The sequence below is a fragment of the Rhinatrema bivittatum genome, chromosome 2 (genome assembly GCF_901001135.1).
Source record: "Rhinatrema bivittatum chromosome 2, aRhiBiv1.1, whole genome shotgun sequence".
Taxonomy (NCBI): Eukaryota; Metazoa; Chordata; class Amphibia; order Gymnophiona; family Rhinatrematidae; genus Rhinatrema; species Rhinatrema bivittatum.
In genome coordinates, this window is record NC_042616.1 from 7,596,905 (window position 1) to 7,621,950 (window position 25,046).

General features: G+C 46.8%; 1 protein-coding gene across 1 annotated transcript; it reads right to left on the reverse strand.

The window, feature by feature from the left end:
* Positions 1 to 24,737, reverse strand: LOC115083472 (gastrula zinc finger protein XlCGF57.1-like). The gene is made up of 2 exons (XM_029587321.1): positions 24,688 to 24,737; positions 1 to 1,514 (listed from the first exon to the last, which is right to left on the reverse strand). The coding sequence occupies exon 2, from the start codon at positions 1,422 to 1,424 to the stop codon at positions 81 to 83; it is 1,344 nt and encodes a 447-aa protein (XP_029443181.1). The 5' UTR covers positions 1,425 to 1,514; positions 24,688 to 24,737; the 3' UTR covers positions 1 to 80.
* Between the last annotated feature and the right edge of the window lie 309 nt (positions 24,738 to 25,046).

The window sequence follows — 25,046 nt, forward strand, 5'->3', positions numbered from 1 at the left end:
ATGCTATATGAAAGATATGTTAATGGTTTATCTGGTGTAGTTTTAAGTTTCTTTCCACATTTTAACTTTTACCACACTCATTACATTGTAAATCGCATCTCTCCAGTGTGGATTCTCTGGTGAGATTTGAGATGTTCTTTCTGACTGAAATGTTTATCACACTCACTACATATAAATGGTTTCTCTCTGGTGTGGATTCTCTGGTGGACTTTGACGCTTCCTTTCTGACTGAAACTTTTACCACACTCACTACATGTAAATGGTTTTTCTCCAGTGTGGACTCTCTGGTGGAGTTTGAGGCTTCCTTTGTGACTGAAACTTTTACCACACTCACTACATGTAAATAGCTTCTCTCCAGTGTGGATTCTCTGGTGGGATTTGAGATTTTCTTTCTGACTGAAACTTTTATCACACTCACTACATGTAAATGGCTTCTCTCCAGTGTGGATTCTCTGATGACGTTTTAAGCTTTCTTTCTGCCAGAAACTTTTACCACATTCACTACATGTAAATTGGCCTTCTACTTTGGGGATTTTCTTCTCTTGTGGGACATCTACCTTCCTACTGAAGCTTTTTACAGACTGAATACAAGACAATGGTCTCTCACCCGTAATTTTTTTTCTCTCTCCTGAAAAGACTTTCCCCTCACATAAGCTTTTGTTGCATTCATTATGTGAAATTGCTCTCTCTCCTGGTTGGAATTTTAGTTGTGTGAAGTCTTTCTGATTTAAGTTTCTGTCGGCACCAGCACACATGAATAATTTTTCTTCTCTCTGTGGGTTTGGGTTTACTTCTAGATCTTGCTTGTGAATGATGTTTTCTCCGTTTTCAGAACATGAAAATGTTCTCTCTACTATCTCCATTTTTTGGTGATTTAATAAAGAGAACTCAGAGCTGTAAGACTCCCCATCTTGAGGGCAATGAAAGGGTTTCTGTCCAGTGTGTGTTCTTTGGTGTATTACTAAGAGTACCCTGCTAGAAAAGCTTTTCTTGCATTCAATACAAGTGAAAATGCTCCCTTGAGTGTGCATTTTCTGGTGTAATTTCAGGGTTAACTCATGTTTGAAACATTTTCCACAATGAGAGCATGGAAAAGGGCTTGCTGCTGTGTGGGTTTTCTGGTGCAATTCAAAATGACATTTCCTATCAAAGGTTTTCCCACAGGTGTCACCATGAAAGGATTTCTTCCCTTTCTCCTCTATTTGGTGGAGGTCAGAAGTCATTTGATCACTGTTAGTACATTGGAAGGGTCTCTCTGCTCTCAGGTCTACCTGATGTACAGGTTTGTCTGTGAACTCCCTGTTACTACTCTTGGTGACTCCATCCGGAGCATCTCCTGCAGGGTCTTGCTGCTTCTTCTCCAATGTCTGCTGACTTTGGCAAGTGTCACCCCACTCAGCCTTCTGGGAAAGATTTTCAGTCATTTCCCGATTGTCTTTGTGTAAGTGCCAGTACTATAGGGTGCTCTTCTCAAGTCTCCTCCCTCTTCTCTTCCTGTATGACCTCATTGGCTGCTGGATATAAAAATGGAGAAATTACTTACCTGATAATTTCGTTTTTCTTAGTGTAGACAGATGGATTCAGGACCAATGGGTATAGTGTGCTTCTGACAGCAGTTGGAGACTGAGTCAGATTTCAATCTGACGTCAGCCCTAGTATATATACCCCTGTAGGAAGCTCTGCTCTTCAGTATTTTCCTCGAAAAGCAATTGTGGATGTGTGTGTGACTGAACAACTTGATTAATTTGAATTGGTTGATGTGGTTACAGCTGGAGACCGCCAGTGCACTCAACTGAAAAACGCCAACACCCGGCAAGGATGAGTGTCCTAATTAGAGGGAAGCTGAGCTTACCCGTGTTTGTCTTGCTCTCAGGGATTGTCACCTGAGGTTTCCGTGATTGCCGGCAGCCGTGGGCAGGATGCTGAGTCCATCTGTCTACACTAAGGAAAACAAAATTATCAGGTAAGTAATTTCTCCATTTCCTAGCATGTAGCAGATGGACTCAGGACCAATGGGATGTACAAAAGCTACTCCCGAACCGGGTGGGAGGCTGCCTGTGACCCACTTAGTACTGCCCTTGCGAATGCTGTATCCTCCCGCGCCTGAACATCCAGGTGGTAGAACCTAGAGAATGTGTGAATAGAGGACCATGTTGCCGCCTGACAGATCTCAGTGGATGACAGCATCTTGGTTTCCACCCAGGACAATGCCTGGGCTCTAGTGGAATGGGCCTTGACTTGTAGAGGTGGCCTACGTGGAGGTACCTGCCTCTACGTAGGCCACCTTGACAACTTCTTTGATCCAGCAGGCTCTGGTTGCCCATGAGGCCGCTTCCCCTTGTTTCTTCCCGCTGTGAAGTGCGAATAGGTGGTCCGTCTTTCGTACGGATTCCGACCTCTCCAAGTATCGGACTAGGAGTCTACCGACGTGCAGATGGCGAAGGCGGCGAGATTCTTCCACGTTCTTATGCTCGTCTGGCGATGGCAGTGAGATGGTTTGGTTTAAATGAAAGTGAGAAACCACTTTTGGGAGGAAGGAGGGGACAGTACGTAGCTGTATGGATCCCGGTGTGAACCTGAGGAAGGGTTCTCGACAGAACAGTGCTTGAAGCTCGGAGATGCGACGGGCCAAACAGACTGCCACTAGAAATGCAGTCTTCAATATTAGTAGTCAAAGGGACAGACCGCGGGTGGGTCTGAAGGAGGCTCCTGGTAGGAAATCTAGGATTAGGTTGAGATTCCATAAAGGTACCGGCCACTTCAGGGGTGGTCGGATCTGTTTGACCCCTTTCAGGAAGCGAGAGACATCTGGGTGAGAGGCTAGGCAGGTACCCTCCACCTTGGATCTGTAGCAGGCCAATGCAGCTACCTGCACCTTGATGGAGTTAAGCGACAACCCCTTTCATAAGCTGTTCTGCAGGAATTCCAGATTTGTGGGAATTTTGACTGTCCGCGGGAGGATGTCACAGTCTTCACACCAGGCTTCGAATATTCTCCATATTCGTATGTAGGTTAGAGATGTGGAAAACATGCGTGCTCGGAGCAGAGTGTCAATCACCGCCCCCGAATATCCGCTCTTCTTCAGGCGTGTCCTCTCAATGGCGAGACTGTAAAAGGGAATAGAGTTGAGTCTTCGTGAAGGATCAGGCCTTGTTGGAGCAGATCCCTGTGTGGAGGTAGAGGGAGAGGGCTCCCTGTCAGTAGTCTTCACATGTCTGCGAACCACGGTCTTCATGGCCAGTCCGGGGCACTAGAAATACTGGTCCCCTGTGGTGTTCTATCTTGCGGATGATCCTGCCCAGTAGCAGCCACGGAAGGAAGCCATATAGCAGGATTTCCTGTGGCCAGGCCTGGACAAGGGCATCGATCCCTTGGGATTGTAGCTCCCGTCTGCGACTGAAGAAGTTGGGAACTTGGGCGTTGGACCGGGTTGCCAGGAGGTCCATGGCTGTTGTTCCCCAATGGTTTACTATCAACTGGAAGGCTGTGGCCGACAGCCTCCATTCCCCTGGGTCTAGACTTTCTCTTCTGAGCTAATCTGCAGTGACGTTGTCTTTTCCCGCAATGTGGGCGGCTGAGATCTCTTGTAGATTTGATTCCGCCCATGCCATTCGGGGGTCTATTTCCAGGGACACCTGTTGGCTTCTGGTTCCTCCCTGGCGGCTGATATAAGCAACTGTTTTGGTGTTGTCTGACATGACTGACCGATTCGCCCCGGAGTCTGTGACTGAATCATAGGCAGGCTAGCCTGACTGCCCTTGCTTCCAGTTGGTTGATGTTCCATCCCGACTGTTCATTGCCCCTGGGCGGTCAGTTCCTGGCAGTGGCCTCCCCACCCCCATAGGCTCGCATCCCTGGTGAGCAGGATTCAGGTCGGTGGGGATAGCCTTACTCCCTTGCTCAGATGGGCTTCTCGTAGCCAACATTGTAGCTGGGTCCGAACTTCCTCCGGGAGTTGGAGGTGAACGGAGTAGTTTTGGGACATTGGATTCCATCGTGAAAGTAGGGAGTGCTGTAATGGTCACATGTGAGCTCTTGCCCATGGAACCGCTTCTAGTGTGGATGCCATGAGACCGAGGACTTGGAGGTAGTCTCATACCTGGGGCGAAGACTGCTTAACAGGTTTCGCAATTGGTTCAACAGTTTTGTTCTCCTTGTGGGGGTCAGAATGACCTCGTCTTGTCTGGTGTCGAAACGGACTCCCAGGTATTCCAGAGATTGGGAGGGCTGCAGACAGCTCTTGTTTGTGTTGAGCACACACCCGAGGCTCTCCAGTAGAGTTTTGACTCTGGTGGTCGCCTGATGACTTTCCTCTGGGGATTTTGCCCTGATCAGCCAATCATCCAGATATGGGTGTACGAGGATTCATTTTTTCCTCAGTGTCGCCGCCACTACCACCATGATCTTGGTGAACATTCGAGATGCTTTGGCGAACCCGAAGGGTAGCGCTCGGAACTGGTAGTGGTGGTTCAGGATCGCAAAGCGTAAGAAACGCTGATGCTCGTGATGGACCGAGATGTGCAGGTAGGCTTCTGACAGATCTAGGGATGTCAGAAATTCTCCCGGTTGTATCGCTCTTATGACCGAGCTTAAGGTTTCATATAGAAACATAGAAATGACGGCAGAAGAAGACCAAACGGCCCATCCAGCCTGCCCAGCAAGCTTCGCACTTTTTTTTTCTCATACTTATCTGTTACTCTTGGCTCTTAGTAACCTTTTGGTTCTATTTCCCTTCCACCTCTACCATTAATGTAGAGAGCAGTGTTGGAGCTGCATCTAAGTGAAATATCTAGCTTAATTAGTTAGGGGTAGTAACCGCCACAATAAGCAAGCTACACCCATGCTTATTTGTTTACCCAGACTATGTAATTCAGTCCTTGTTGGTTGTTGTCTGTATAAAGATCCACTTTTCTTCATCCCCCCTGCCACTGAAGCAGAGAGCTATGCTGGATATGCATGAAGTATCAGACTTTCTCCCCTGCCATTGAAGCAGAGAGCTATGCTGGATATGCACGAAGTATCAGTCTTTCTCCCCTGTCTTTGAAGGAGAGAGCTATGCTGGTTATGCATTGAAAGTGAAGTATCAGGGTTATTTGGTTTCCATGCAGAAGTGAGGGACCCTCAGGTGGCGGTTGATGGACTTGAGGTCCAGGATGGGCCGGAACGTTCCTTCTTTCTTGGGAAGATAAAATAGATGGAATAGTGCCCAGTATTTTGTTGTTGCTTGGGCACCGGCGGTACGGCCTTTAGGTCGAGCAATTTGGTCAGTGTGTATTCCACTGCCATCCTCTTGGAAGGGTCATGGCAGGGAGATTTCACAAACTTGTCTGGAGGGATGTTGCAGAAGTCCAGATAATATCCCTCTCGAATGATGGTTAGGACCCACTTGTCCGAAGTTCTCTCGATCCATCTTTGGTAGAATAGGGTAAGCATGCTCCCTATGCCTTCTTCCTGTGGATGGGTCGGCTGATCATTGCGGGATGCGGCTGGGGCCTGGGCCAGCGCCAGCTCCCCTTTTGTTGTGTTTGTTCCGAAAGTACTGGCCCCTGCCTGTGGGGTGAGATGCTTGATATGTAGTTCTTTACGGTTTGAAGCACTGTGATTCTCCTGCCCTTAGATGTTTGGGGGGGGGGGGGGGGGGAGAGGGGTGCTGGCTTCTCTTGATCTTGTCCTCTGGTAGCCACGGTACTGGGGATTTGCCCCATTTGGTGGCGAACTTCTCCAGTTCACTTCCAAACAGGAGGGTTCCCTTAAAAGGCATTCTCGTGAGTCTCGTCTTGAATGTCACGTCGGCTGACCAGCTTCAGAGCCAGAGTTGCCTTCTGGCTGCCACAACAGACAAAACGCCTCTGGCTGCGGTGAACACCAGGTCGGAGGTCGCATCCGTGAGGACTGATACTGCTAGTTCTAGTGCTTCGACGGGTGTGGTGGTGTTCCTGGTCTTTGATAAGCAGGCGCGCGTCACCACGGCCAGCAGACCACAATCTGTAGTGACATAGCTGAAACGTCGAATGACTGTTTAACGATGGATTCCAGACATCTGTCCTGGGCATCCTTGAGTGTTGCTCCTCCCTCGACTGGTTGGTAGTGTACTTTGCGACCACGCAGACCATGGCAATTTTTGGCAGAAGGGTCCAGGGGGGTACATGGCTGCCAGGGTCCATCCCCCTTTGAATGTGGCCTCCAGAGCTTCCCATTCCAGGTCAATCAGCTGTTGGACGGCTTGCAGCAAAGGGAAATGGCGGGAGGTGTGACGGAGTCCCTCTAGGAGGGGGTTCGTCTTAGGTTCCCCCGTGGCACTTGTGCCTGGGATAGTGAGCTCTTTCAAGCTGTGTGCCACGAGGTCAGAAAGTTCTTCTTTGGGGAAGAACCGCCTCATGGTTCGGTAAGGTTCCGTTCCTGGAGGGATTTCCCCTTCCTCCAGGGAGTCTTGATCCTCATCCGAGATGTCCATGTCCTCAATGATAGGGCTTTTGAGTGGGAGAGGCACTTCTCTGGGCTTAGAGGGTCCTGGGATGTTAGGGTCCTCTGGGGGAGGCTGTAGTGTCATCGGGGGCACCTGCATGTGGACAAAGGTATGTAGGCCTTTGAAGAATTCCACCCAGGAGAAAGATGCTGGGTCTAAATTGAGAGGCACTGTGTCTGCGGGGAGCCCCGATTGAAGGAGGCTCCTGCTGGGGGTAGTGAGGTCCTGTGTGGATCCGGATCCCAGTACCGGCTGGGGAGGACCTTGACCTGGTGCCCCAGAGTCTCCTCGCACTATAGACACAGAGCTGTGGCCTCTTCGTGCTGTGCAGTTCTAATATGGCATTCTGGGCAGAGGACCTGATCCTTGAGCTTTTTGTCCGGTGGTGCCATGGTTTGTGCGCGTAGGATTGTAGAAACCTCCGGTTTGTGCGTTCAAGAGTACGTCGAGAGGCTTAGTTATGTGCTCCGGGTACACCGAAGTTGTGCGTGTAGGTCGGATGCGCACTCAATAAGATGCGCGCACCGCTGTGCGCATGGGGTTTACTTATGCACCCAGCACCCTCGTGCGTGTCGCTGTGCTCACGGCACTTATGCGCGCGCCAGTGTGCACACAAGTAGTTTTGTGCACACGGGTAAGACAGGCGGACAGGGCGGAAATCAAGAGAAAATGGCTGCGGCGACATTGCGAGCAATATGGCGACTACCTCGGAGGGTCTCCATGTGGGAGGACCCTCCTATCGGACCAGGGTCTAGCCCGGACAGGGCTGATCAACCCGGTAGCACCGACGCCAGCTGGCGATCTGTGCGGCTATTCGAGCCTCGGAGACTTTTAGGAAGTTTTCTACCTTTATTTTATTTATTTAAAACTTTTCTATACCGTCATATAGTAGAGCACCATCACAACGGTTTACAGTTAGGCACAAATATGTGGTTTCTAAATTATCCATAGGGTGCCATTATTATACGGTTACATAGTTCAATAATATACTCTAAATGGGGAATGGGTGCGGTTACCATTTACTATTCACTGTCTTTCTAATTTAATTCTTAATTGTGAGAAAATAATAAAAAAATAAGCAATTCTACTTTTTCTTGGTGACTTCCTGCTTTGTGTATGCGTTGTTATTCCGCTATGTTATGCTTCTTTGAAGAGCCATGTTTTTAAGCCTTTTTTAAAGAGTTTTAATTCCTTCATTAGTTTTAATGCATGTTTGGGTGATATGATCTCTTCTGCCTTTACCAGTAAGTATTCTGGCAGCCGAGTTCTGTAGTATTTGCAGTGGTCTGATAGTGGTGTAAGGTAATCCTAGGAAAAGTGAGTTACAGTAGTCCGTGCTGGCAAATATTAATGCTTGTAGTACTGTATGAAAGTGTTCCTGATTTAATAAGGGTTTTAGTCTTCTAAGGACATTAGTTTGGCGTAGCCTTCTCTTGCTTTTATTGATATGTGTTGCTTAAGGCTCAGTTCCGTGTCTATAATTACTCCTAGGTTTCTAGCTTTATCAGTTAACTCTACTGATTTGTCATTTTTAAGTCGAATGGGATTTTGAATTCTTTCGATGTTTTTTCGTTCAAGATGTATAATGTGGAAATTACTTACCTGATAATCTCGTTTTCCTTAGTGTAGACAGATGGACTCAGAACAAATGGGTATAGTGTGCTCATGCTAGCAGTTGGAGACTGATCTGACGTCAGCACGTAGTACATATACCCCTGCAGGAAGTGCAGAAGCTCAGTAATCTTCCTAGCAAAGCATTATGGATATATGTGTGACTGATCGATTGATTAACTTAACATGATTGAACTGCCCGATTGACAATAGCTGGAGACCGCCAGTGTTCCTCAACCGGAAGGCGTCGACACCCGGCAGGGTGGATGTCCTATGTAAAGAAAACATGGCTTACCTTGCATCGGTGAATTCCCATGTGTATTGGCAGCCGGGTAGGATGCTGAGTCCATCTGTCTACACTAAGGAAAACGAGATTATCAGGTAAGTAATTTCCACATTATACATCTTGAACGAAAAAACATCCAAAGAATCCCTTCCCCTGCTCCCTTGCTCCCTTACCCTGGGAGTTTAAAAAACCAACGGACATTACATTAGAGTCCCTTTGGGATCTAATGATGGCCAATGCTCAGACCTTAAGGGAACAGTCTCAGCAGATGGGGATTATGGATAAAAAAATGGAGAAAGTGGAGAAAGATCAAAAACAAAGTTACCAGGAACAAACTGTGGTAATTCAAGATATGTCAATTAAAGTGAAACAACTTCAAGACTCTAATATCGCTCTTATAAAAGAACGTATGTCTGCTCAGAGGAGGATTGAATCAATCGAAAATCATTTAAGGAGAATGAATATAAGAGTGGTAAATTTCCCAAAAATTTTGGGAGAACTTCCTATGCTTACTTTTAAAAGATATTTGGGAGAAATACTAAAGATACCTGTTGAATCTCAACCAGCTATAAAGAAAGTATTATTTTTACCTTTAAAAAGAGAAGTTTCTCAGTTACCGAATGAGGGGAACAGGGTGGATTTAGATAATTTAACCCAATATCTGGAGAATTCAACTTTTGAAATAACAGAAAGAGCAGTTCTCTTTGTTTCATTCTTTACTGAACCAGATAGATCGAGAATAATGAAAGCATATTTTCAAAATATGAATACTCCTTTTATGGGAGCCATAGTAAGGATCTATCCGGATCTGTCTAGGGCCACCCAACAGAGGAGGAAAATGTTTATTGTGATGCGCCCTGAAGTCTTGGCCAAGGGGGCAAGTTTCCTATTGAGACTACCTTGCAAATGTATTGTAAAACATGCTGGAAATACGTATATATTTTTTATCCCCGAACAATTGAGACAGTTCCTGGAGGGTGGAACATAGACCATATAGGGGACAAGAAAGTATTATGAGGCCTAAGCAGCGGCAATAACTTAATTAATTTTTCCTATGTACTCCTTTGTTTTCTTCCTTTTCTTCCTCCCCCCCATTTTTCCAATGAATACAATTTTTGTTATTTCCTGATATGCATCTATGTGTATTGAGTTAAGTACACTAGTTTGTATGGAAGATTTTGATGTTATAATATATATTTTCTGTATTTCCTTACAAGTATTTTCTGGTTATATCGTTTGAAACTGAATAAAAAAAAAAAATGTTGATCTGGCGTGCCACAAGGAACAAACCGTCCATAACGTACCAGGGACACCCAATTCGGGTGTTTCAGGACTTCTCAGCCTCAGTTTCTGACGCCCGTAAGAGCTTCTCTTCAGTCTGCCCCACGCTCCATAATCAGTTTTTTTCTCCAAGTCTTTGCAAATGTAGCCTACACACCCATGATTTTTGTGGGGACCTTAGCTGGGAGGATCCCCGCATTTGGTACGACATAAGCGCTGGGGAAGTCTGTTGCCTTATTCGTGACTATGGTTAACTCCACCCGCTTTATCTCCTGGAATGTTTGTGGGCTGCACTCCCCAATAAAAAGATCCAAGGTGCTTTCCATGTTACGGCGGAAGGCTGCGGCAGTGGCCTTTCTACAAGAAACACATCTTAGTGACGTGGAACACACTAGGCATGGGTGGGTGATGTACGTTTTGCCTCTACCTCTGCCCAAACAGGGGGTGTGGCGATTTTGATCAATAAACAACTCCCCATCAAAATTAATAAGGAGATTGGTGACCCGGGGGGCCGATATCTCATTTTAGTGACGGAACTTTTCCATCAAACAGTGGTACTGTGTAACGTCTATGCCCCTAATGTGTATGAACCCAATTTTTTAGAGCCCTTCACGCTCTCTTGCTCCCCTATCTCTCGGATGTGGTGATTGTAGGGGGAGACTTTAACACAATACGGGACCCCCGATTGGACGCCTCCCAAGGGCGAGGGCGGGAACCGGGCCAGGGCAAGGGACCTACTTTACTAGAAAAAACCTTACATTTACAGGATGTCTGGCGTACTCTACACCCTACAGAGAAAGATTTTACCCATATCTCTCGAGCGCATGGCACCCATTCAAGGTTGGACTACTTTCTTATTAGTGTGCGGGCCTTTTCACGGGTATTGGACGCGGGTATTGAAGATATAGTGATTTCCGATTACGCCCCGGTGTGGGTAGATTATCAGTTTCAGGCTCCCGAGCCCTCGTCCCGAATTTGGCGTTACCCCTATTATTTAGCAGCTGACGAGAAATTTTGGGATTTTGTGCGTGCTAAATGGACCAGTTATGTGTGTTCTAATGAGGCCCATATGTCGCAGCCGGTTCTGTTTTGGTACACCGCAAAAGCTGTGCTCCGAGGGGAAATCATTTCCTACGTGGCTCATTGGAGGAAGACGCTCAATCAACGAATTCTTGCTCTAAGCGCGCAACTGAGAAAAACCCGCTTCCAGCTAGCAGCAACAAACACACAGTCCTTACGTACCCACTATTTGTCTCAGCAGTATGCATTGAATTCCCTTCTTCACCAACGTGCCAAAAAAAGCCTATTGTACTACCAATATCGATTTTATCAATACAGTAATAAAGCGGGGAAGATGATGTCTAACCTGCTGCGATCCTCGCGGTCCTGTCGCTATATCCCAGCATTGAGAGACTCTTCCGAAACCATCCAAACAGATACCCCCCTAATACTTAATCACTTTCAGGAGTTTCTCTCTTCCTTGTATACTTCTGAAGGGTGGAACGAAGAAGTTTGCGATCAGTTTTGTGCTCAACTTTCTCTCCCCTGTTTAACAACTGAACAGCGTGAGGGCCTTAATCGGCCAATTACAGACGGGGAGATTTAGCTATTCAGAGTTCACCGGGCTTCAAGGCTCCAGGACCCGCTAGCTATACTGCAGAGTTCTTTAAACTCCTTGTTGAGCAGTTGTCTGGCCCGTTGGCAGCGGCCTTTTTGACTCTAGTCGCTCAAGGAGCTTTCCCTGCCCACACGAATTTAGCACATATCACTCATCCCGAAAGAGGGTAAGGACCCACTATCCCCGGCGTCTTATAGACCCATATCCCTTCTCAATTATGACCAGAAATTATTGGCCAAAATATTGGCTGATCGGCTTGCTGTTATCCTTCCCACTCTAATCGATGAGCACCAGGTTGGGTTAGTCAGTAAACGATATGCTCTGGCCAATATTCGCACAGTGTTGACTGCCATGACCATTTGTCAACAAATGACATCCTCTTATTTGACCATTAGTTTTGACGCCGAAAAGGCGTTTGATAGAGTGGAATGGCGCTACCTCTTTTTTGTACTACACAAGATGGGTTTTGAGGGTTTCTATATACAAGCTCTTCAATTACTATATCAAGATCCACAGGCGCTAATCTGTGCAAACGGGGCCCAGTCCAGTCGGTTTTCGGTGACACGGGGTACGAGACAAGGATGCCCGTTATCTCCCCTCCTGTTCATTTTACAGTTAGAGCCCCTCTTGTTAGCAATAGAAGGTAAGACTGAGATCAGAGGGGTACGCCTAGGACAGCGTATCTTTAAATGTGTGGCTTTCGCCGATGATCTGCTGGTTTTTATTACAAGTCCATATACCTTCTTGGCCCCGTTATTACAATTAATAGGTACTTTTGGGGGGTTCTCGGGGTTAAAAATTAATGAAACAAAATCCTCTGCCTTTGCGTTTCCCAGTACTGTGCGAACTCAGTGGCCAGGTACCTTTCCCCTGAAATGGGCAGGTGATACTATCCTTTACTTAGGGATATTCCTTCCTTCTGATCCAGACTTAGCTTACCAGGTAAATGTGCCAAGACTAATTCATGATACTCAAAATTCACTGAAACTGTGGGGTAATCTTCCACTTTCTTTAAGTGGTCGAGTGAATCTGTTTAAAATGGTCATCCTGCCGAAATGGCTTTATCTTTTCCAGAACTTGCCTTTGTGGTTAAAACACCGAGATCTCGCTATCTTGAATAGTGCCATACGGCGCTTTGTTTGGCAGGGAGGGAAATCTAGGATACCTTTGACCAGGTTGCAGGCGGCTAGGGGGCAGGGAGGACTGGGCTTTCCAGACTTGGCTTTGTATAATATGGCGTGTAATTTACGGATTTATTTATTTATTTATTTAAAGTCTCTTCTATACCGATATCCATTCGCACATCGCATCGGTTCACAAAAAACAAGAACTTTTGGGCGGAGCCCTTACATATAACAGAAGAATACAATTAACTTTTGGATTATCCGTGATTGGCTCCTGGATCACTCCCACTTTACTTCTTTGATTTCGGTCGCAGCAGTTACTTACCCTAGGACTCTTCCTTATGTTTTGCAGTCTTCGCCTGCGCACCTGTCCCCATTTTTATCCCAGTCGGCACTGCTCAAGCCCCTACGCATGACTTGGGCACACCTGGTTAAACATTTGAAGATCCCTAGAACATGTGCCTACTTTCTCCCACTTATGGGTAATGATGATTTTCTTCCGGGATCTCAATCGATAGCTTTCAGGAATTGGAAGTCTAGGGGTCTGGTATATGTGGGGCAACTGCTAAACCGGGAGGGACAACTTATAGCTTGGGAAGATGTTCATCAGATATAGGGCCTGAGTGTCTCTCACTTCTTCGCCTATCTACAAATCCGTCACTATATCAAAGCATTACCGGCAGCCACTATGCACCCAAATAATTTTACTGTTTTAGATAGGGTTCTGCACTTTGAGAGTGCAAAACCTCCTTCTTTGTCATCGTACTACAAGTACCTAAGTCGTGAAAGCAAGGTAGAGGGATTTTCTCTTGACAACGCGCTGGAATCGAGACGGGGATTTTGTGGTGACACAAGTCATATTACAGAAAAGTTTCAGGCAAGCAGCCAGGATCTCACCAAACATGTATTTGAGAGTTGCAGTTTAAATTTCTTAGTAGGGCCTATGTGTCCCCTCAAGTGGCACATCAGCTAACCTTATTGCCCTCTGCCGATTGTCCCAGATGTCAAGCTGCTCTGGGGACGCTATCGCATGTTTTTTGGGCATGCCCCCCAACACATAGTTTTTGGCGCAAAGTGGCGTACCATATGGCGGATGTGCTGAATGTGGCCTTTCCTGTCTCCCCTATGTGGCTTTTATTTGGGTGTATATCCCCCCTCTGTATTCGAGATCCTGGCTCGCGCCTGCTTTTACTGAAAGCGGGGTTAGTGGGGAAAAAAGTAATATTGTCAGTATGGCACTCTACGGATCCTCCTTCCTTTTGGGCTTGGAGGAACCAATTCCATGCCTTGATGAATATGGAGAATTTGGCATCTCGAGAATCCCCAAGACACCGGCGACGATTTCTCCAGATTTAGAACTCTTATTTACAACATCTGTCACCTCGGGCACGGAATCTGGTAATAAATGACTGATTATAGTTGAACTTGGTTCTCTTGGAGTATAGCTGCCTCCTTGGAATTCGTCTTCTCTGCTGGGCCCAGCGGGGAACTGAGGGAGGGAGGGTGGGGGGCGGGATGATGGGGATAAATAATATGAAGGTCCTCGGACCTAAGTAAGCTTTGTTCTATTGTATTCAGGTCAGAACTAAACCTGTTCCAGTGTTGTAATTCAATGTTATGTAAGAACAAACTAATAAAAAATTGTTTAACCATAAATAGAGTTGCTCAGAGTGCTGAACCCTGGGGGACTCCTGTCTTTAGTGTGATTTTGTCTGATATTGAGTTTTTTATCTGTACCTGATAAGATCTATTGTTAAGGTAGGATATGAACCATTTAATTGTTTTGTTTTGAAATCCAATTTCTTCCAGTCTTTTCAATAGTATATCGGTTTACTGTGTCAAATGCTGCGGACAGATCTAGCAGTATCATGATGTAGTGTTTTCCACTGTCAAATCCGCGAAGTACGGTATCTGTTAGAGAGATTAGTAACGTTTCGGTGCTATAGTGTTTTCTGAAGCCATGTTGTGATGGGAAGAGTATGTTATTGTTGTCTAGATGTTCTGCTGGTTGCTTTTGTACTGCTTTTTCTATTAATTTTGTGATCATGGGCAAGTTTGAAACAGGTCTATAGTTACTTAAGACGGTTGGGTCACTCTTTCTTTTTCAGAATCAGTTTTATTATTGCATTTTTGAGTGAGTCTGGCATAACTCCTTCACTGAGTGATAGGTTAATTATTTTGGTTAGTGTGTATGAGGTTATATCAACTAGTTTTTTTATATCTGTGATGGGAATGGTGTCAATTTTATGTGGGGCAGGATTCAGTCTCGGCATTTCCCGGTCTCATTCTGGGCGGTCTCCAGCTGCGGTGGGAGAGGGAAAACTACCTTCACCGCCACGCTCGAAGTTGCACCCGCTGCCTCTCAGCCGCACCCGTTGCCGGGGCTAAGTCCACGCCGGGAACCGGCTGCCAGACCGAGACCTACCTCTGAGGGATCGTGGAAATCACCTCAGGAATTCTCAACTGGGGGAGGGACCCGTAGGTATCACCGCAGGAGAGCGGGGCTCGTCTGTAGAGGTAAGATTTCTTCTTGTTTTGGATTTCTTTGGTTAGAATACTCTAATGCTGTGCAAGTGTGTATAGAGTCCCGAACTGCTATGAAGACGGAAAATACTGGGGAGCAGAGCTTCCTGCAGGGGTATATGTACTAGGGCTGTCGTCAGATTGAAATCTGACTCCGTCTCCAACTGCTATCAGGAGCACACTATACCCATTGGTTCTGAGTCCATCTGCTATACGCTAGGAAAGAAGCTATTTTAGCCAAAAGATATTCATTCAAAAATTGGAAGAAGGATCCAACAGAAGAAAATAGGATAATGCATAAACATTGGTAAGTTAAATGTAAGACACTGATAGGACAGGCTAAGAGAGAATTTGAAAAGAAGTTGGCCGTAGAGGCAAAAACACACAGTAAAAACTTTTTAAAATATATCCGAAGCAGAAAGCCTGTGAGGGAGTCAGTTGGACTGTTAGATGATCGAGGGGTTAAAGGGGCACTTAGAGAAGATAAGGCCATCCTGGAAAGATTAAATGATTTCTTTGCTTCGGTGTTTACTAAAGAGGATGTTGGGGAGATACCTGTACTGGAGAAGGTTTTCATGGATAATGATTCAGATGGACTGAACCAAATCACGGTGAACCTAGATGTGGTAGACCTGATTGACAAACTGAAGAGTAGTAAATCACCTGGACCGGATGGTATACACCACAGAGTTTTGAAGGAACTTAAAAATGAAATTTCAGACCTATTAGTAAAAATTTGTAACCTATCATTAAAATCATCCATTGTACCTGAAGACTGGAGTATAGCTAATGTAACCCCCATATTTAAAAAGGGCTCCAGGGGCAATCAAGGAAACTACAGACCAGTTAGCCTGACTTCAGTTCCAGGAAAAATAGTGGAAAGTGTTCTAAACACCAAAATCACAGAACATATAGAAAGACATGGTTTAATGGAACAAAGTCAGCATGGCTTTACCCAAGGCAAGTCTTGCCTCACAAATCTGCTTCACTTTTTTTGAAGGAGTTAATAAACATGTGGATAAAGGTGAACCGGTAGATGTAGTGTACTTGGATTTTCAGAAGGCATTTGACAAAGTTCCTCATGAGAGGCTTCTTGGAAAAATAAAAAGTTATGGGATAGGTGGCGATGTCCTTTCGTGGATTACAAACTGGCTAAAAGACAGGAAACAGAGAGTAGGATTAAATGGACAATTTTCTCAGTGGAAGGGAGTGGGCAGTGGAGTGCCTCAGGGATCTGTATTGAGACCCTTAATTTTCAATATATTTATAAATGATCTGGAAAGAAATACGACAAGTGAGGTAATCAAATTTGCGGATGATACAAAATTGTTCAGAGTAGTTAAATCACAAGCAGATTGTGATAAATTGCAGGAAGACCTTGTAAGGCTGGAAAATTGGGCATCAAAATGGCAGATGAAATTTAATGTTGATAAGTGCAAGGTGATGCATATAGGGAAAAATAACTCATTCTATAGTTACACTATGTTAGGTTCCATATTAGGTGCTATTACCCAAGAAAGATATCTAGGCGTCATAGTGCATAACACATTGAAATAGTCGGCTCAGTGTGCTGCGGCAGTCAAAAAAGCAAACAGAATGTTGGGAATTATTAGAAAGGGAATGGTGAATAAAACAGAAAATGTCCTAATGCCTCTGTATCGCTCCATGGCAAGACCGCACCTTGAATACTGTGTACAATTCTGGTTGCCACATCTCAAAAAAGATATAATTGCGATGGAGAAGGTACAGAGAAGGGCTACCAAAATGATAAGGGGAATGGAACAGCTCCCCTATGAAGAAAGACTAAAGAGGTTAGGACTTTTCAGCTTGGAGAAGAGACGGCTGAGGGGGGGATATGATAGAGGTGTTTAAAATCATAAGAGGTCTAGAACAGGTAGATGTGAATCGGTTTTTTACTCTTTCGGATAATAGAAAGACTAGGGGGCACTCCATGAAGTTAGCATATGGCACATTTAAAACTAATCTGAGAAAGTTCTTTTTCACTCAACGCACAATTAAACTCTGGAATTTGTTGCCAGAAGATGTGGTTAGTGCAGTTAGTATAGAGTGTTTAAAAAAAGGATTGGATAAGTTCTTGGAGGAGAAGTCCATTACCTGCTATTAAGTCGACTTGGATGATAACCACCGCTATTACTAGCAACAGTAACATGGAATAGACTTAGTTTTTGGGTACCTGCCAGGTTCTTATGGCCTGGATTGGCCACTGTTGGAAACAGGATGCTGGGCTTGATGGACCCTTGATCTGACCCAGTATGGCATGTTCTTATGTTCTTAAAGGCTCTCTTGCGTTTTAGTAGCAATCAGTGCTCACGAACAGAGGGAACAGAAGCATCCCTGTCCCTTTAGCCCTCAATGATATCAGTGACTCATAATGTCCTAACTTAGAAGACATCAAACCCTTTATTTCTGAATATCACCAGTTTCAACTAAGAGCGACTCTGCACAGGGAGCCAGTGAAGATCTTTTAACATAGGAGATGTGATCATACCTTCCCCTGCACTAATGATGTGACATTTTTATCTGAGCAGCAATAAGCCTGCTGTAATGCAGGAACGCTGGAGATCACACAGGTCCCTCCTTTAGGATGCCTGTGGGTCTGGTTCCTCTGGGCTTATCCACTATTTATTTTTTTAAAAAGAAAAATACAGGACCCTAACGCAGAAGGTTGGGAAGATATCCCAGGTGGAAAGGTCCATCCACCACGAGTTTGACTAGGTCTACAAACCATGGTCTTCGTGGGCATTCCAGAGCCACTAGAATTACAGGACCTTGGTGAATCTTTATTCTTTGTAGCACCTTTCCCACCAGGGGTCATGGCGGGAACATGTAAAGTAGGAGGTTTTGCGGCCATGGGAGATCTAGGGCATCCACTCCTTCCGCGCCGTGCTCCCTTCTGCGACTGAAGAAACACGGAGCCTTTGCATTCCTTTCAGTGGCCATCAGATCCAGATGGGGTGTCCCTTACCGGGCGAAGAGGAGAGCCAATGCTTTCTCGGAGAGTTGCCACTCTCCGGGATCTATGTGCTGACGGCTTAAGAAATCAACTTGGACATTGTTCACTCCTGCTATGTGGGACGCCACCAGGTGGGAGAGGTAGAGTGCCGCCCACGCATTTAACTCTTCCGTCTCCTGAGAGACATGGCGGCTCTTTGTTCCTCCTTGACGGTTGATGTACGCTACCGTAGTGGCGTTGATGGAGAGTACCCTTTCGGCTTGGCGATGAACTAGGGGGAAGAAACGCTTTAAAGCAAGACGAACTGCTCTGTTTCGAGTGACTGATAGGCCACGTCGCTTGCACTGACGTCCATCGTCCTTGTGCCAACTGAGTTTAACGCACAGCTCCCCATCCGGAGAAGCTGGAATCCATAGTGATGACCACCCACTGTGGTATCTCCCAGACCACTCCCTGCAGCAAGTGATCCAAATTGAGCCACCAACTCAGGCTGTCCCTGGCAAATTCCGGCAGCGGAAGGAGTGCTTTGAACTCCTGAGACACTGGCTTCCAGCAGGAGTAATGCCCTCTGCAAAGGACGCATATGCGCAAAGGCCCAAGGAATCAAAACTATAGTTGAAGCTGTGGGGAGTGAGAGGCAACGGAGGCACTGTACCTGAGAGATAAGCGACTGAGCACGGTCCTGACACAGGAAGACTTTGCCCAAATTGGTATCGAACCTTGCTCCTAAGAAGTTGAGCGTCTGAGAGGGATTAAGGCTGCTCTTGGCAAAATTGACAACCCATCCAAGAGTGGAGAAGCTGCAAGACTGTCGACTGCCCACTGGCAAGGCGTAGCCGTGCTGAAGAATATCCAGAACCCATCGGTCTGAGGTAATTTTGACCCACTCCTCATAGAGACGTTCCCCTATCCTGGGGGGGGGGGCCGAAAAGTGGCAATTCTTCATTGGGAAGACTTGGAAGAGGCCTCCCTGAGGGAGGCTGTCTCCAGCTGTTCTTCGACCACGAAAGAAATGAGACCAGGACTGCGACCATGAGAAAGGAGGTCTTTGAGAGGCCAGTCTTGACTGTCGAAAACTCCGCTGACCCCGGAATCGGCTTCTAGTAGAATTGAACGTACTGGAGGTCAGAGGACGATCCTCCAGCATCTTATGCACCTTGTTCTCTCCCAAGAATTTGATGAGTTGTTCAAGATCCTCACCAAACAGTAATTTGCCTTTGAAGGGGAGAGATTCCAGCTGAGTCTTAGACGAAGAATCAGCAGACCAATTACAGAGCCAAAGGAGACGCCTGGCAGAAACTGCTGATACCATTGATCTGGCCAGGACGCGGAGTAAGTCATATAGCGCATTCGCTCCATAAGCTATTACTGCCTCTAGGCGTTCCGCCTATTGTGCTTCCTCTGGTGGCAGGTCTTGAGCACTGAGCAGCTGTTGGACCCATCTGAGACCTGCACGCTGCATTAAAGAGCTGCACACTGTGGCTCTTACCCTCAAGGCTGATACCTCAAATATCCTTTTGAGGTAGACTTCGAGCTTCCGATCCTGGAGTTCTCGAAGGGCGGCTCCACCCGCGACTGCAGGGCCGGTGCAAGGGGATTTGGCACCCTAGGCGAGCCTTCTCCCTTGCGCCCCCCCCCTCCCCCGCCCGGGTCGCGCCGCCACTCCCCGGTCTCGGCCCTGACTCCTACCTCATTCTCGATCACGCCTGTTGACTGTGTGGTTTTCTGAGTCACGAGCAGGTTGGGCACTGCTCATGGCCCACCAAATCTCCACTCCTCTTTGCCACGCTTGTGGCCCCATATGGCTCGCACCCAGTGACGCACCAAGAGTCTCCGGCGCCCGGGGGCCAATGCATGTGTGTGCCTCTCCTGCATCCCCCCTTAATCCTTCTTATACTAATGCTTAAGGTCACAGAAAATCAGTGGCATCTCTAGACAGAAGAATTGTGGGGGGGAGCCAAAATGACATTTCTTCATCACACCCACCTCTATAGCATGGATCCTGCTTTCAAATTGGTTATTAAAAAAAAGTGTTAATAAAAAAGTCCAAAGGGTCTTCTGCGTAATTTTAAAAAGCTGGCCAGTTTCACACTATAAAATTATTGATAGCCTCATTCAACTAATTCTATTTGGCTATGAGAGTGAAGTCAGGAATATATAGGAAGGGACAGAATGTCAATACAAATCCTGCACCTCCAGTTCTCTAACTCTGTGCATCCACTGAAATTCCTCCAAACAATGGAGCTTGGATGTGTCCCTTACAGCTCATCATACTAAAAGATATTTTCAAATTCTGGTGTCACCTCACAGTAACAGCAGCACAAACACCTTCCACTGCCAGGCACACTGTGAACTAACACAAAACCCTGCAAAAAAGACACTCAAAATCTATACTGCAATCCCATTGTAACAAACAGTAATAACACCAAGGACTCAAACAACAATAACCCTACCTGTGAAAAAGCAGGGTAAATATTACACTGGGTCCTAGAATACCAATACACCACCTACTGAGGAAACAAAACAAACCCGATTGCTATAGATCTCTATACAGACACTATATGATAGCAGAATCTCTCATCATGGTCACACACATGGAGCAGAGACAGACCCTCACCAAATACAGAATAAAGCCACATAAAGTATAAATAGAAATGTGCAGACAAAAACTGAACTGTAAAACGCATCCCACCAGACTCTATACAGTGTAACAATGGAAAAACAAAAATGTCACCATTCCTTGTGAAACAAATCCATAAAATCAAGATATATAAATCATTAATCATAATTATAAAACCATACAAATAAAATAATTTCAAAACAGCTGATGAATAGAATATCCAATAATTAAAGACTCATGCAAATTTTGAAAGCTTTACCAAACACCAATAAAATATTTCAAACAGCAGACACATGACATACTACCCCAATAATTAAAATGGTAGTCAATCAAGAAAAATGAACTTAAAAAGCCACCTTTACTTACCCTTTCCAGCAGTTCTCCTACTCCTTTCCCTTGCAGGCCACACCAGAAGCGGCAGTAGCTGCTGAAGCTGTCCTCACAGTCCTCTTCCTTAGGGATCACAACCAGTCTCTTCTCTCTCTCTCACACACACACACACACACCAGTCACACCCTCAGGACCAGTTTCTGACTCTCACACATCAATCATCTATCCAACTAGTCTCTCTCACTCACACACACAAGCACACACATACCAGTCATCTCCCTGATCAGTCTCTCTCACACATACACACGTCACCTCTCTGGCTAGTCTCTCTCAATCACACAATGATCTCACACTCTCTTACTTACACACAAGCTCTCAATCACACACATGTTCTATCTCACAAACAGGCTCACACACATGCCCTCTCTCACACAACCACAAGCTAGCCAAAAACATGCTTCATCTCTCTTGCACACACACATTGACATACACAAGCACCCTCCTTGACTCACATATACACCACACACATATACAGAAGCACCCTCCCTGTCTCACATACACTCTCACAGAACCACCTTGCTTTCAGACTTGTATAATTTTTCCACTTTTACTAAAAGTGATGATCCCAACCGTTAAATAAGAAAACCACATTCCTATCAGAAGGCGAAATGATACCCTTCCTTCAGTTTCTGTCCTCCCAAGGGACAGTGACCCACACCCTACAGCTTCTCTTGTTTTACACTTTCAGGCAATAAAGCAAGTGTCTTTCTTCAAACTATCAGGCGTATGATTATTCATGTGGGAGATATAGAACAGAAAGACATCCTTAGTCGGCTTCCCTTTTAAATGGAAGACTCCAGTCTTAGTCATTTAAAAATATACATTTTCTAAAGGCTTAAAAAAAAAAAAAAAAGCAAAACCGTTTCAGATTGGAACTATTCTAGTCTTCATGCTTAAATTATGCTTACAAAAAAAAAAAAAAAAACAAACCACCTGGCATCAATATCTTAAATTTGTGATTTTGCTGAGATGAATATTTTAAATAGGGATGCTTAAAATTCAGTAAAAATCGCATACACACACATTCCTATCTCACATACACATCATATACACACACACACAGAAGGAATATCAGCGCAGCCGGTCTAGCTGATCATATGGCCAAAGAAAGGAAGATCGGCGCAGCTGGAGACCAGCTGCCGACACTTAGAGGGCGCCGCGGCAGGCAGCTAGCCCCCGACTCGCCCTGCCTCCCCGCCAGTGCCACCCTCCCGACGCCCCCCCCCCCCCCCCGGTGGTCTAACAGAGGGCCCGGGAGCCTCGGTTGCCACTAAGCAAAATGGCGCCGGTGGCTTTCTGCCCCTACCATGTGACAGGGGCTACCGGTGCCATTGGTTGGTCCCTGTCACATGGTAGGGGCTAAACGTCATCGGCGCCATTTTGCTTAGTGGCAGCAGAGTCCCCGGGAGCGGCAGATCGTTCCCGGGCCCTCCGCTGGACCACCAAGAGGGGGCCGCGGCACTGGTGGGGCGGCAGGGCGAGTCGGGGGCTGGCAGAATTTTGAAAGGGCACTTTTTGCCCTTTCAAATTTCTGCTGCCTGCCGCGGCGCCCCCTAAGTCTCGGCACCCTAGGCACAGGCCTAGCTCGCCTAGTGGTTCCGCCAGCCCTGCGTGACTGGGATGGTAGTCCTTTTTGTGACTGCTGTTACTGACGCACCTACCTTGGGGACTTTGAGGAGTTCTAGGAATTCCTCCGGACGAGGATAGAGCTTGTCCATAGCCCTTCCTACTTCAGACTAGACTCCGGTGAATCCCATTCTCTGGATAGTAATTGAAAGAGCAAAGGATGAAACGGAAACGTTTTCGCTGGTGGACGCATTCCGGGAAGGACGGGGGTCCCCTTTCATGGCCCCCGCACTGGTGCCAGGTGGATCCTGTGGAGCCTCAATATCCAACTCTGCTAAGACATGGGAGATGAGAGGATCAAGTTCATACCTCCTTAACAGGCGTAAGACCCTAGGGTTATCCCCTTCCATGTGCATGTGAGAAGTCAGATCATCCTGGTCCGGCCCCAGAGCATCCTGGGGAGAAGGATCCGGATGGGGGACCACCCTGACTCGCGAGGATCCCTGAGGAACTGCCATGGATCTGTCAATCTAATCACCTTAGGAAGAGGGGGGCCTGAAGATGCATCCTGGCACTGTTCCAAACTGGCCAAATAAGCAATGTGCAAAAGAAGCATAAAATCTGCTGAAAAAAGGCTGGGGGGTAGAGGTCCCAAGTGAGGAATGGCAGGAAGGTCCCCTGGCGTTGCCCCCTGGCCCGGGGGGGGGGGGGTGGTGTTTAACCAGAGATAAAACCTGTAGGGAACGAGAAAAACCGCCGTCTGAATCCTCATTTGGCTGCACAGGAGCGCACAGCTTTGAAAACAAAATGGCCACCATCCCCACGCTAGATGCGATCGGGGCCGGCCCACCAGTGAGCAGTCACGTCTGGGAGCACAAAAGCCGAACGTCCAGCCGGCCTCGAGGGACCCTCCCTGCCGGGAACAAACGCCTTCGCAGGAGAGGCACGACCTGGGCTCTCCGCAGGCAGCACTGAGCGCTGAGCGCGGCATGGGGGGAAGGGAAAGTCTGGTAATAAATGAGAAACACCCCCGGAGCCTGGCAGGAGCGGGTAAGAGAACCTCCGCTCAGAAAACCACGACTTGGCTTTTTACAGACGGCAGAGGAATGTCGCCTCTCTGCTAGCGCTGCCCCGAGGAAGGCAGCGTCTCAGGGCAGCGCGCCGTCGTGAGGGGGGAGAGGTTGGACCACCAACATTCACCCCTGGAAGTCAGAGAAGCCTGAGAAGGAAAAAGTACAAAACCTTACCAAATCTACTCTGAAAAATGCCAGGTAACACTGCTACCAGTTCTGCCTGCAAGTTTGGAGGTGACTGGGAAGCCAGAAGAAGGAATGAGAGAGAGAAATCTAAACTTCTATCCTGCTGTAGCTGAAATGGGGAACCGCATGTTCTGCAACCTTCATCTGCTGGAGTCAGAGAAATACTGAAGGGACGCAGAGGGCCCTCCAGGCTATAAGAGAGCCCCCTTCAAGCTTTTCTCTGACTCCATCTGCTGGAAGGGAGACACAACCCCCACTGTCTGGACTGATCCGAGTATGTACAGGGAACCACTATTTATTATTATCTACTTATAGTGGACCTGCGATACTAAGTGGGTTACGATAATAAATAAAAATAATAAACTACATTTAATATACATACAATAGCACATTTATATCTAAAGCACAAATCACTTAAAAGTCTCTCACATACAGGCCCGCTGTGACCAGGGGTGCAAACCATGCAATTGCACGGAGCGGCACATCCGGGGAGGCAGGAGAGGACGAAGAGAGCGCCACCGCTGCCAGAAAAGGATATGCGCTCATATCCTCTTCCGGCAGCTGAAGAAACGGAAGGGATGGGAGAGAAAGAGGATAAGAGGACCAGAGATGTGGAGAGGAGAGGGACTGAGGACCAGAAATGTGGAGAGAGAGGGAGTGAGGACCAGAAATGTGCAGAGAGAGGGACTGAGGACCAGAGATGTGGAGAAGAGAGGGAGGGAGGACCAGAGATGTGGAGAAGAGAGGGAGGGAGGACCAGAGATGTGGAGAGGAGAGGGAGGGAGGACCAGAGATGTGGAGAAGAGAGGGACTGAGGACCAGGAAAAGGGTGAGGAGAGGTAGTGAGGACCAGGAAAAGGGTGAGGAGAAGAACAGAGGTCAGGCCTCTTGCACTTTGGTAAATCCAGGCCGGCTTGCACATCTCTTGCCCTGTATTTACTAAAAAAATAGAGATAATGCAATCCTTACCTACAGAGCTCAGGATCTCATAATTCTCCTTCACATCCCTGTAAAGCTCCTTCCGTCCTTCATCGAAACTCCCCCCTTCCTCCTGGGAGAAAGAGACAACGAGGTCCTCAAACATCACCGGCACCTGAAACACAAACCAGAAACTCTCAGGGACACGAGGAGGGGCTCGGCTGGGTTTAATCTTTTACAGGCCGATACAGTACAGTGCGCTCCGGTGGAGCATTTGGACGTGCGTTTTCAATGCGCTAGCTTAGAAGGGGTAAAGCTAGCGTTTCGAAAACACACGTCCAACCCCCCCTCCCGAAACTAATAGCGCCCACAAGGTGAAAATGCATGTTGATGGCCCTGTTAGTTATTCC

Excerpts from the sequence above, each read along its gene's own strand:
- LOC115083472 (XM_029587321.1), bottom strand. The coding sequence starts at position 1,424 with ATGACTGAAAATCTTTCCCAGAAGGCTGAGTGGGGTGACACTTGCCAA.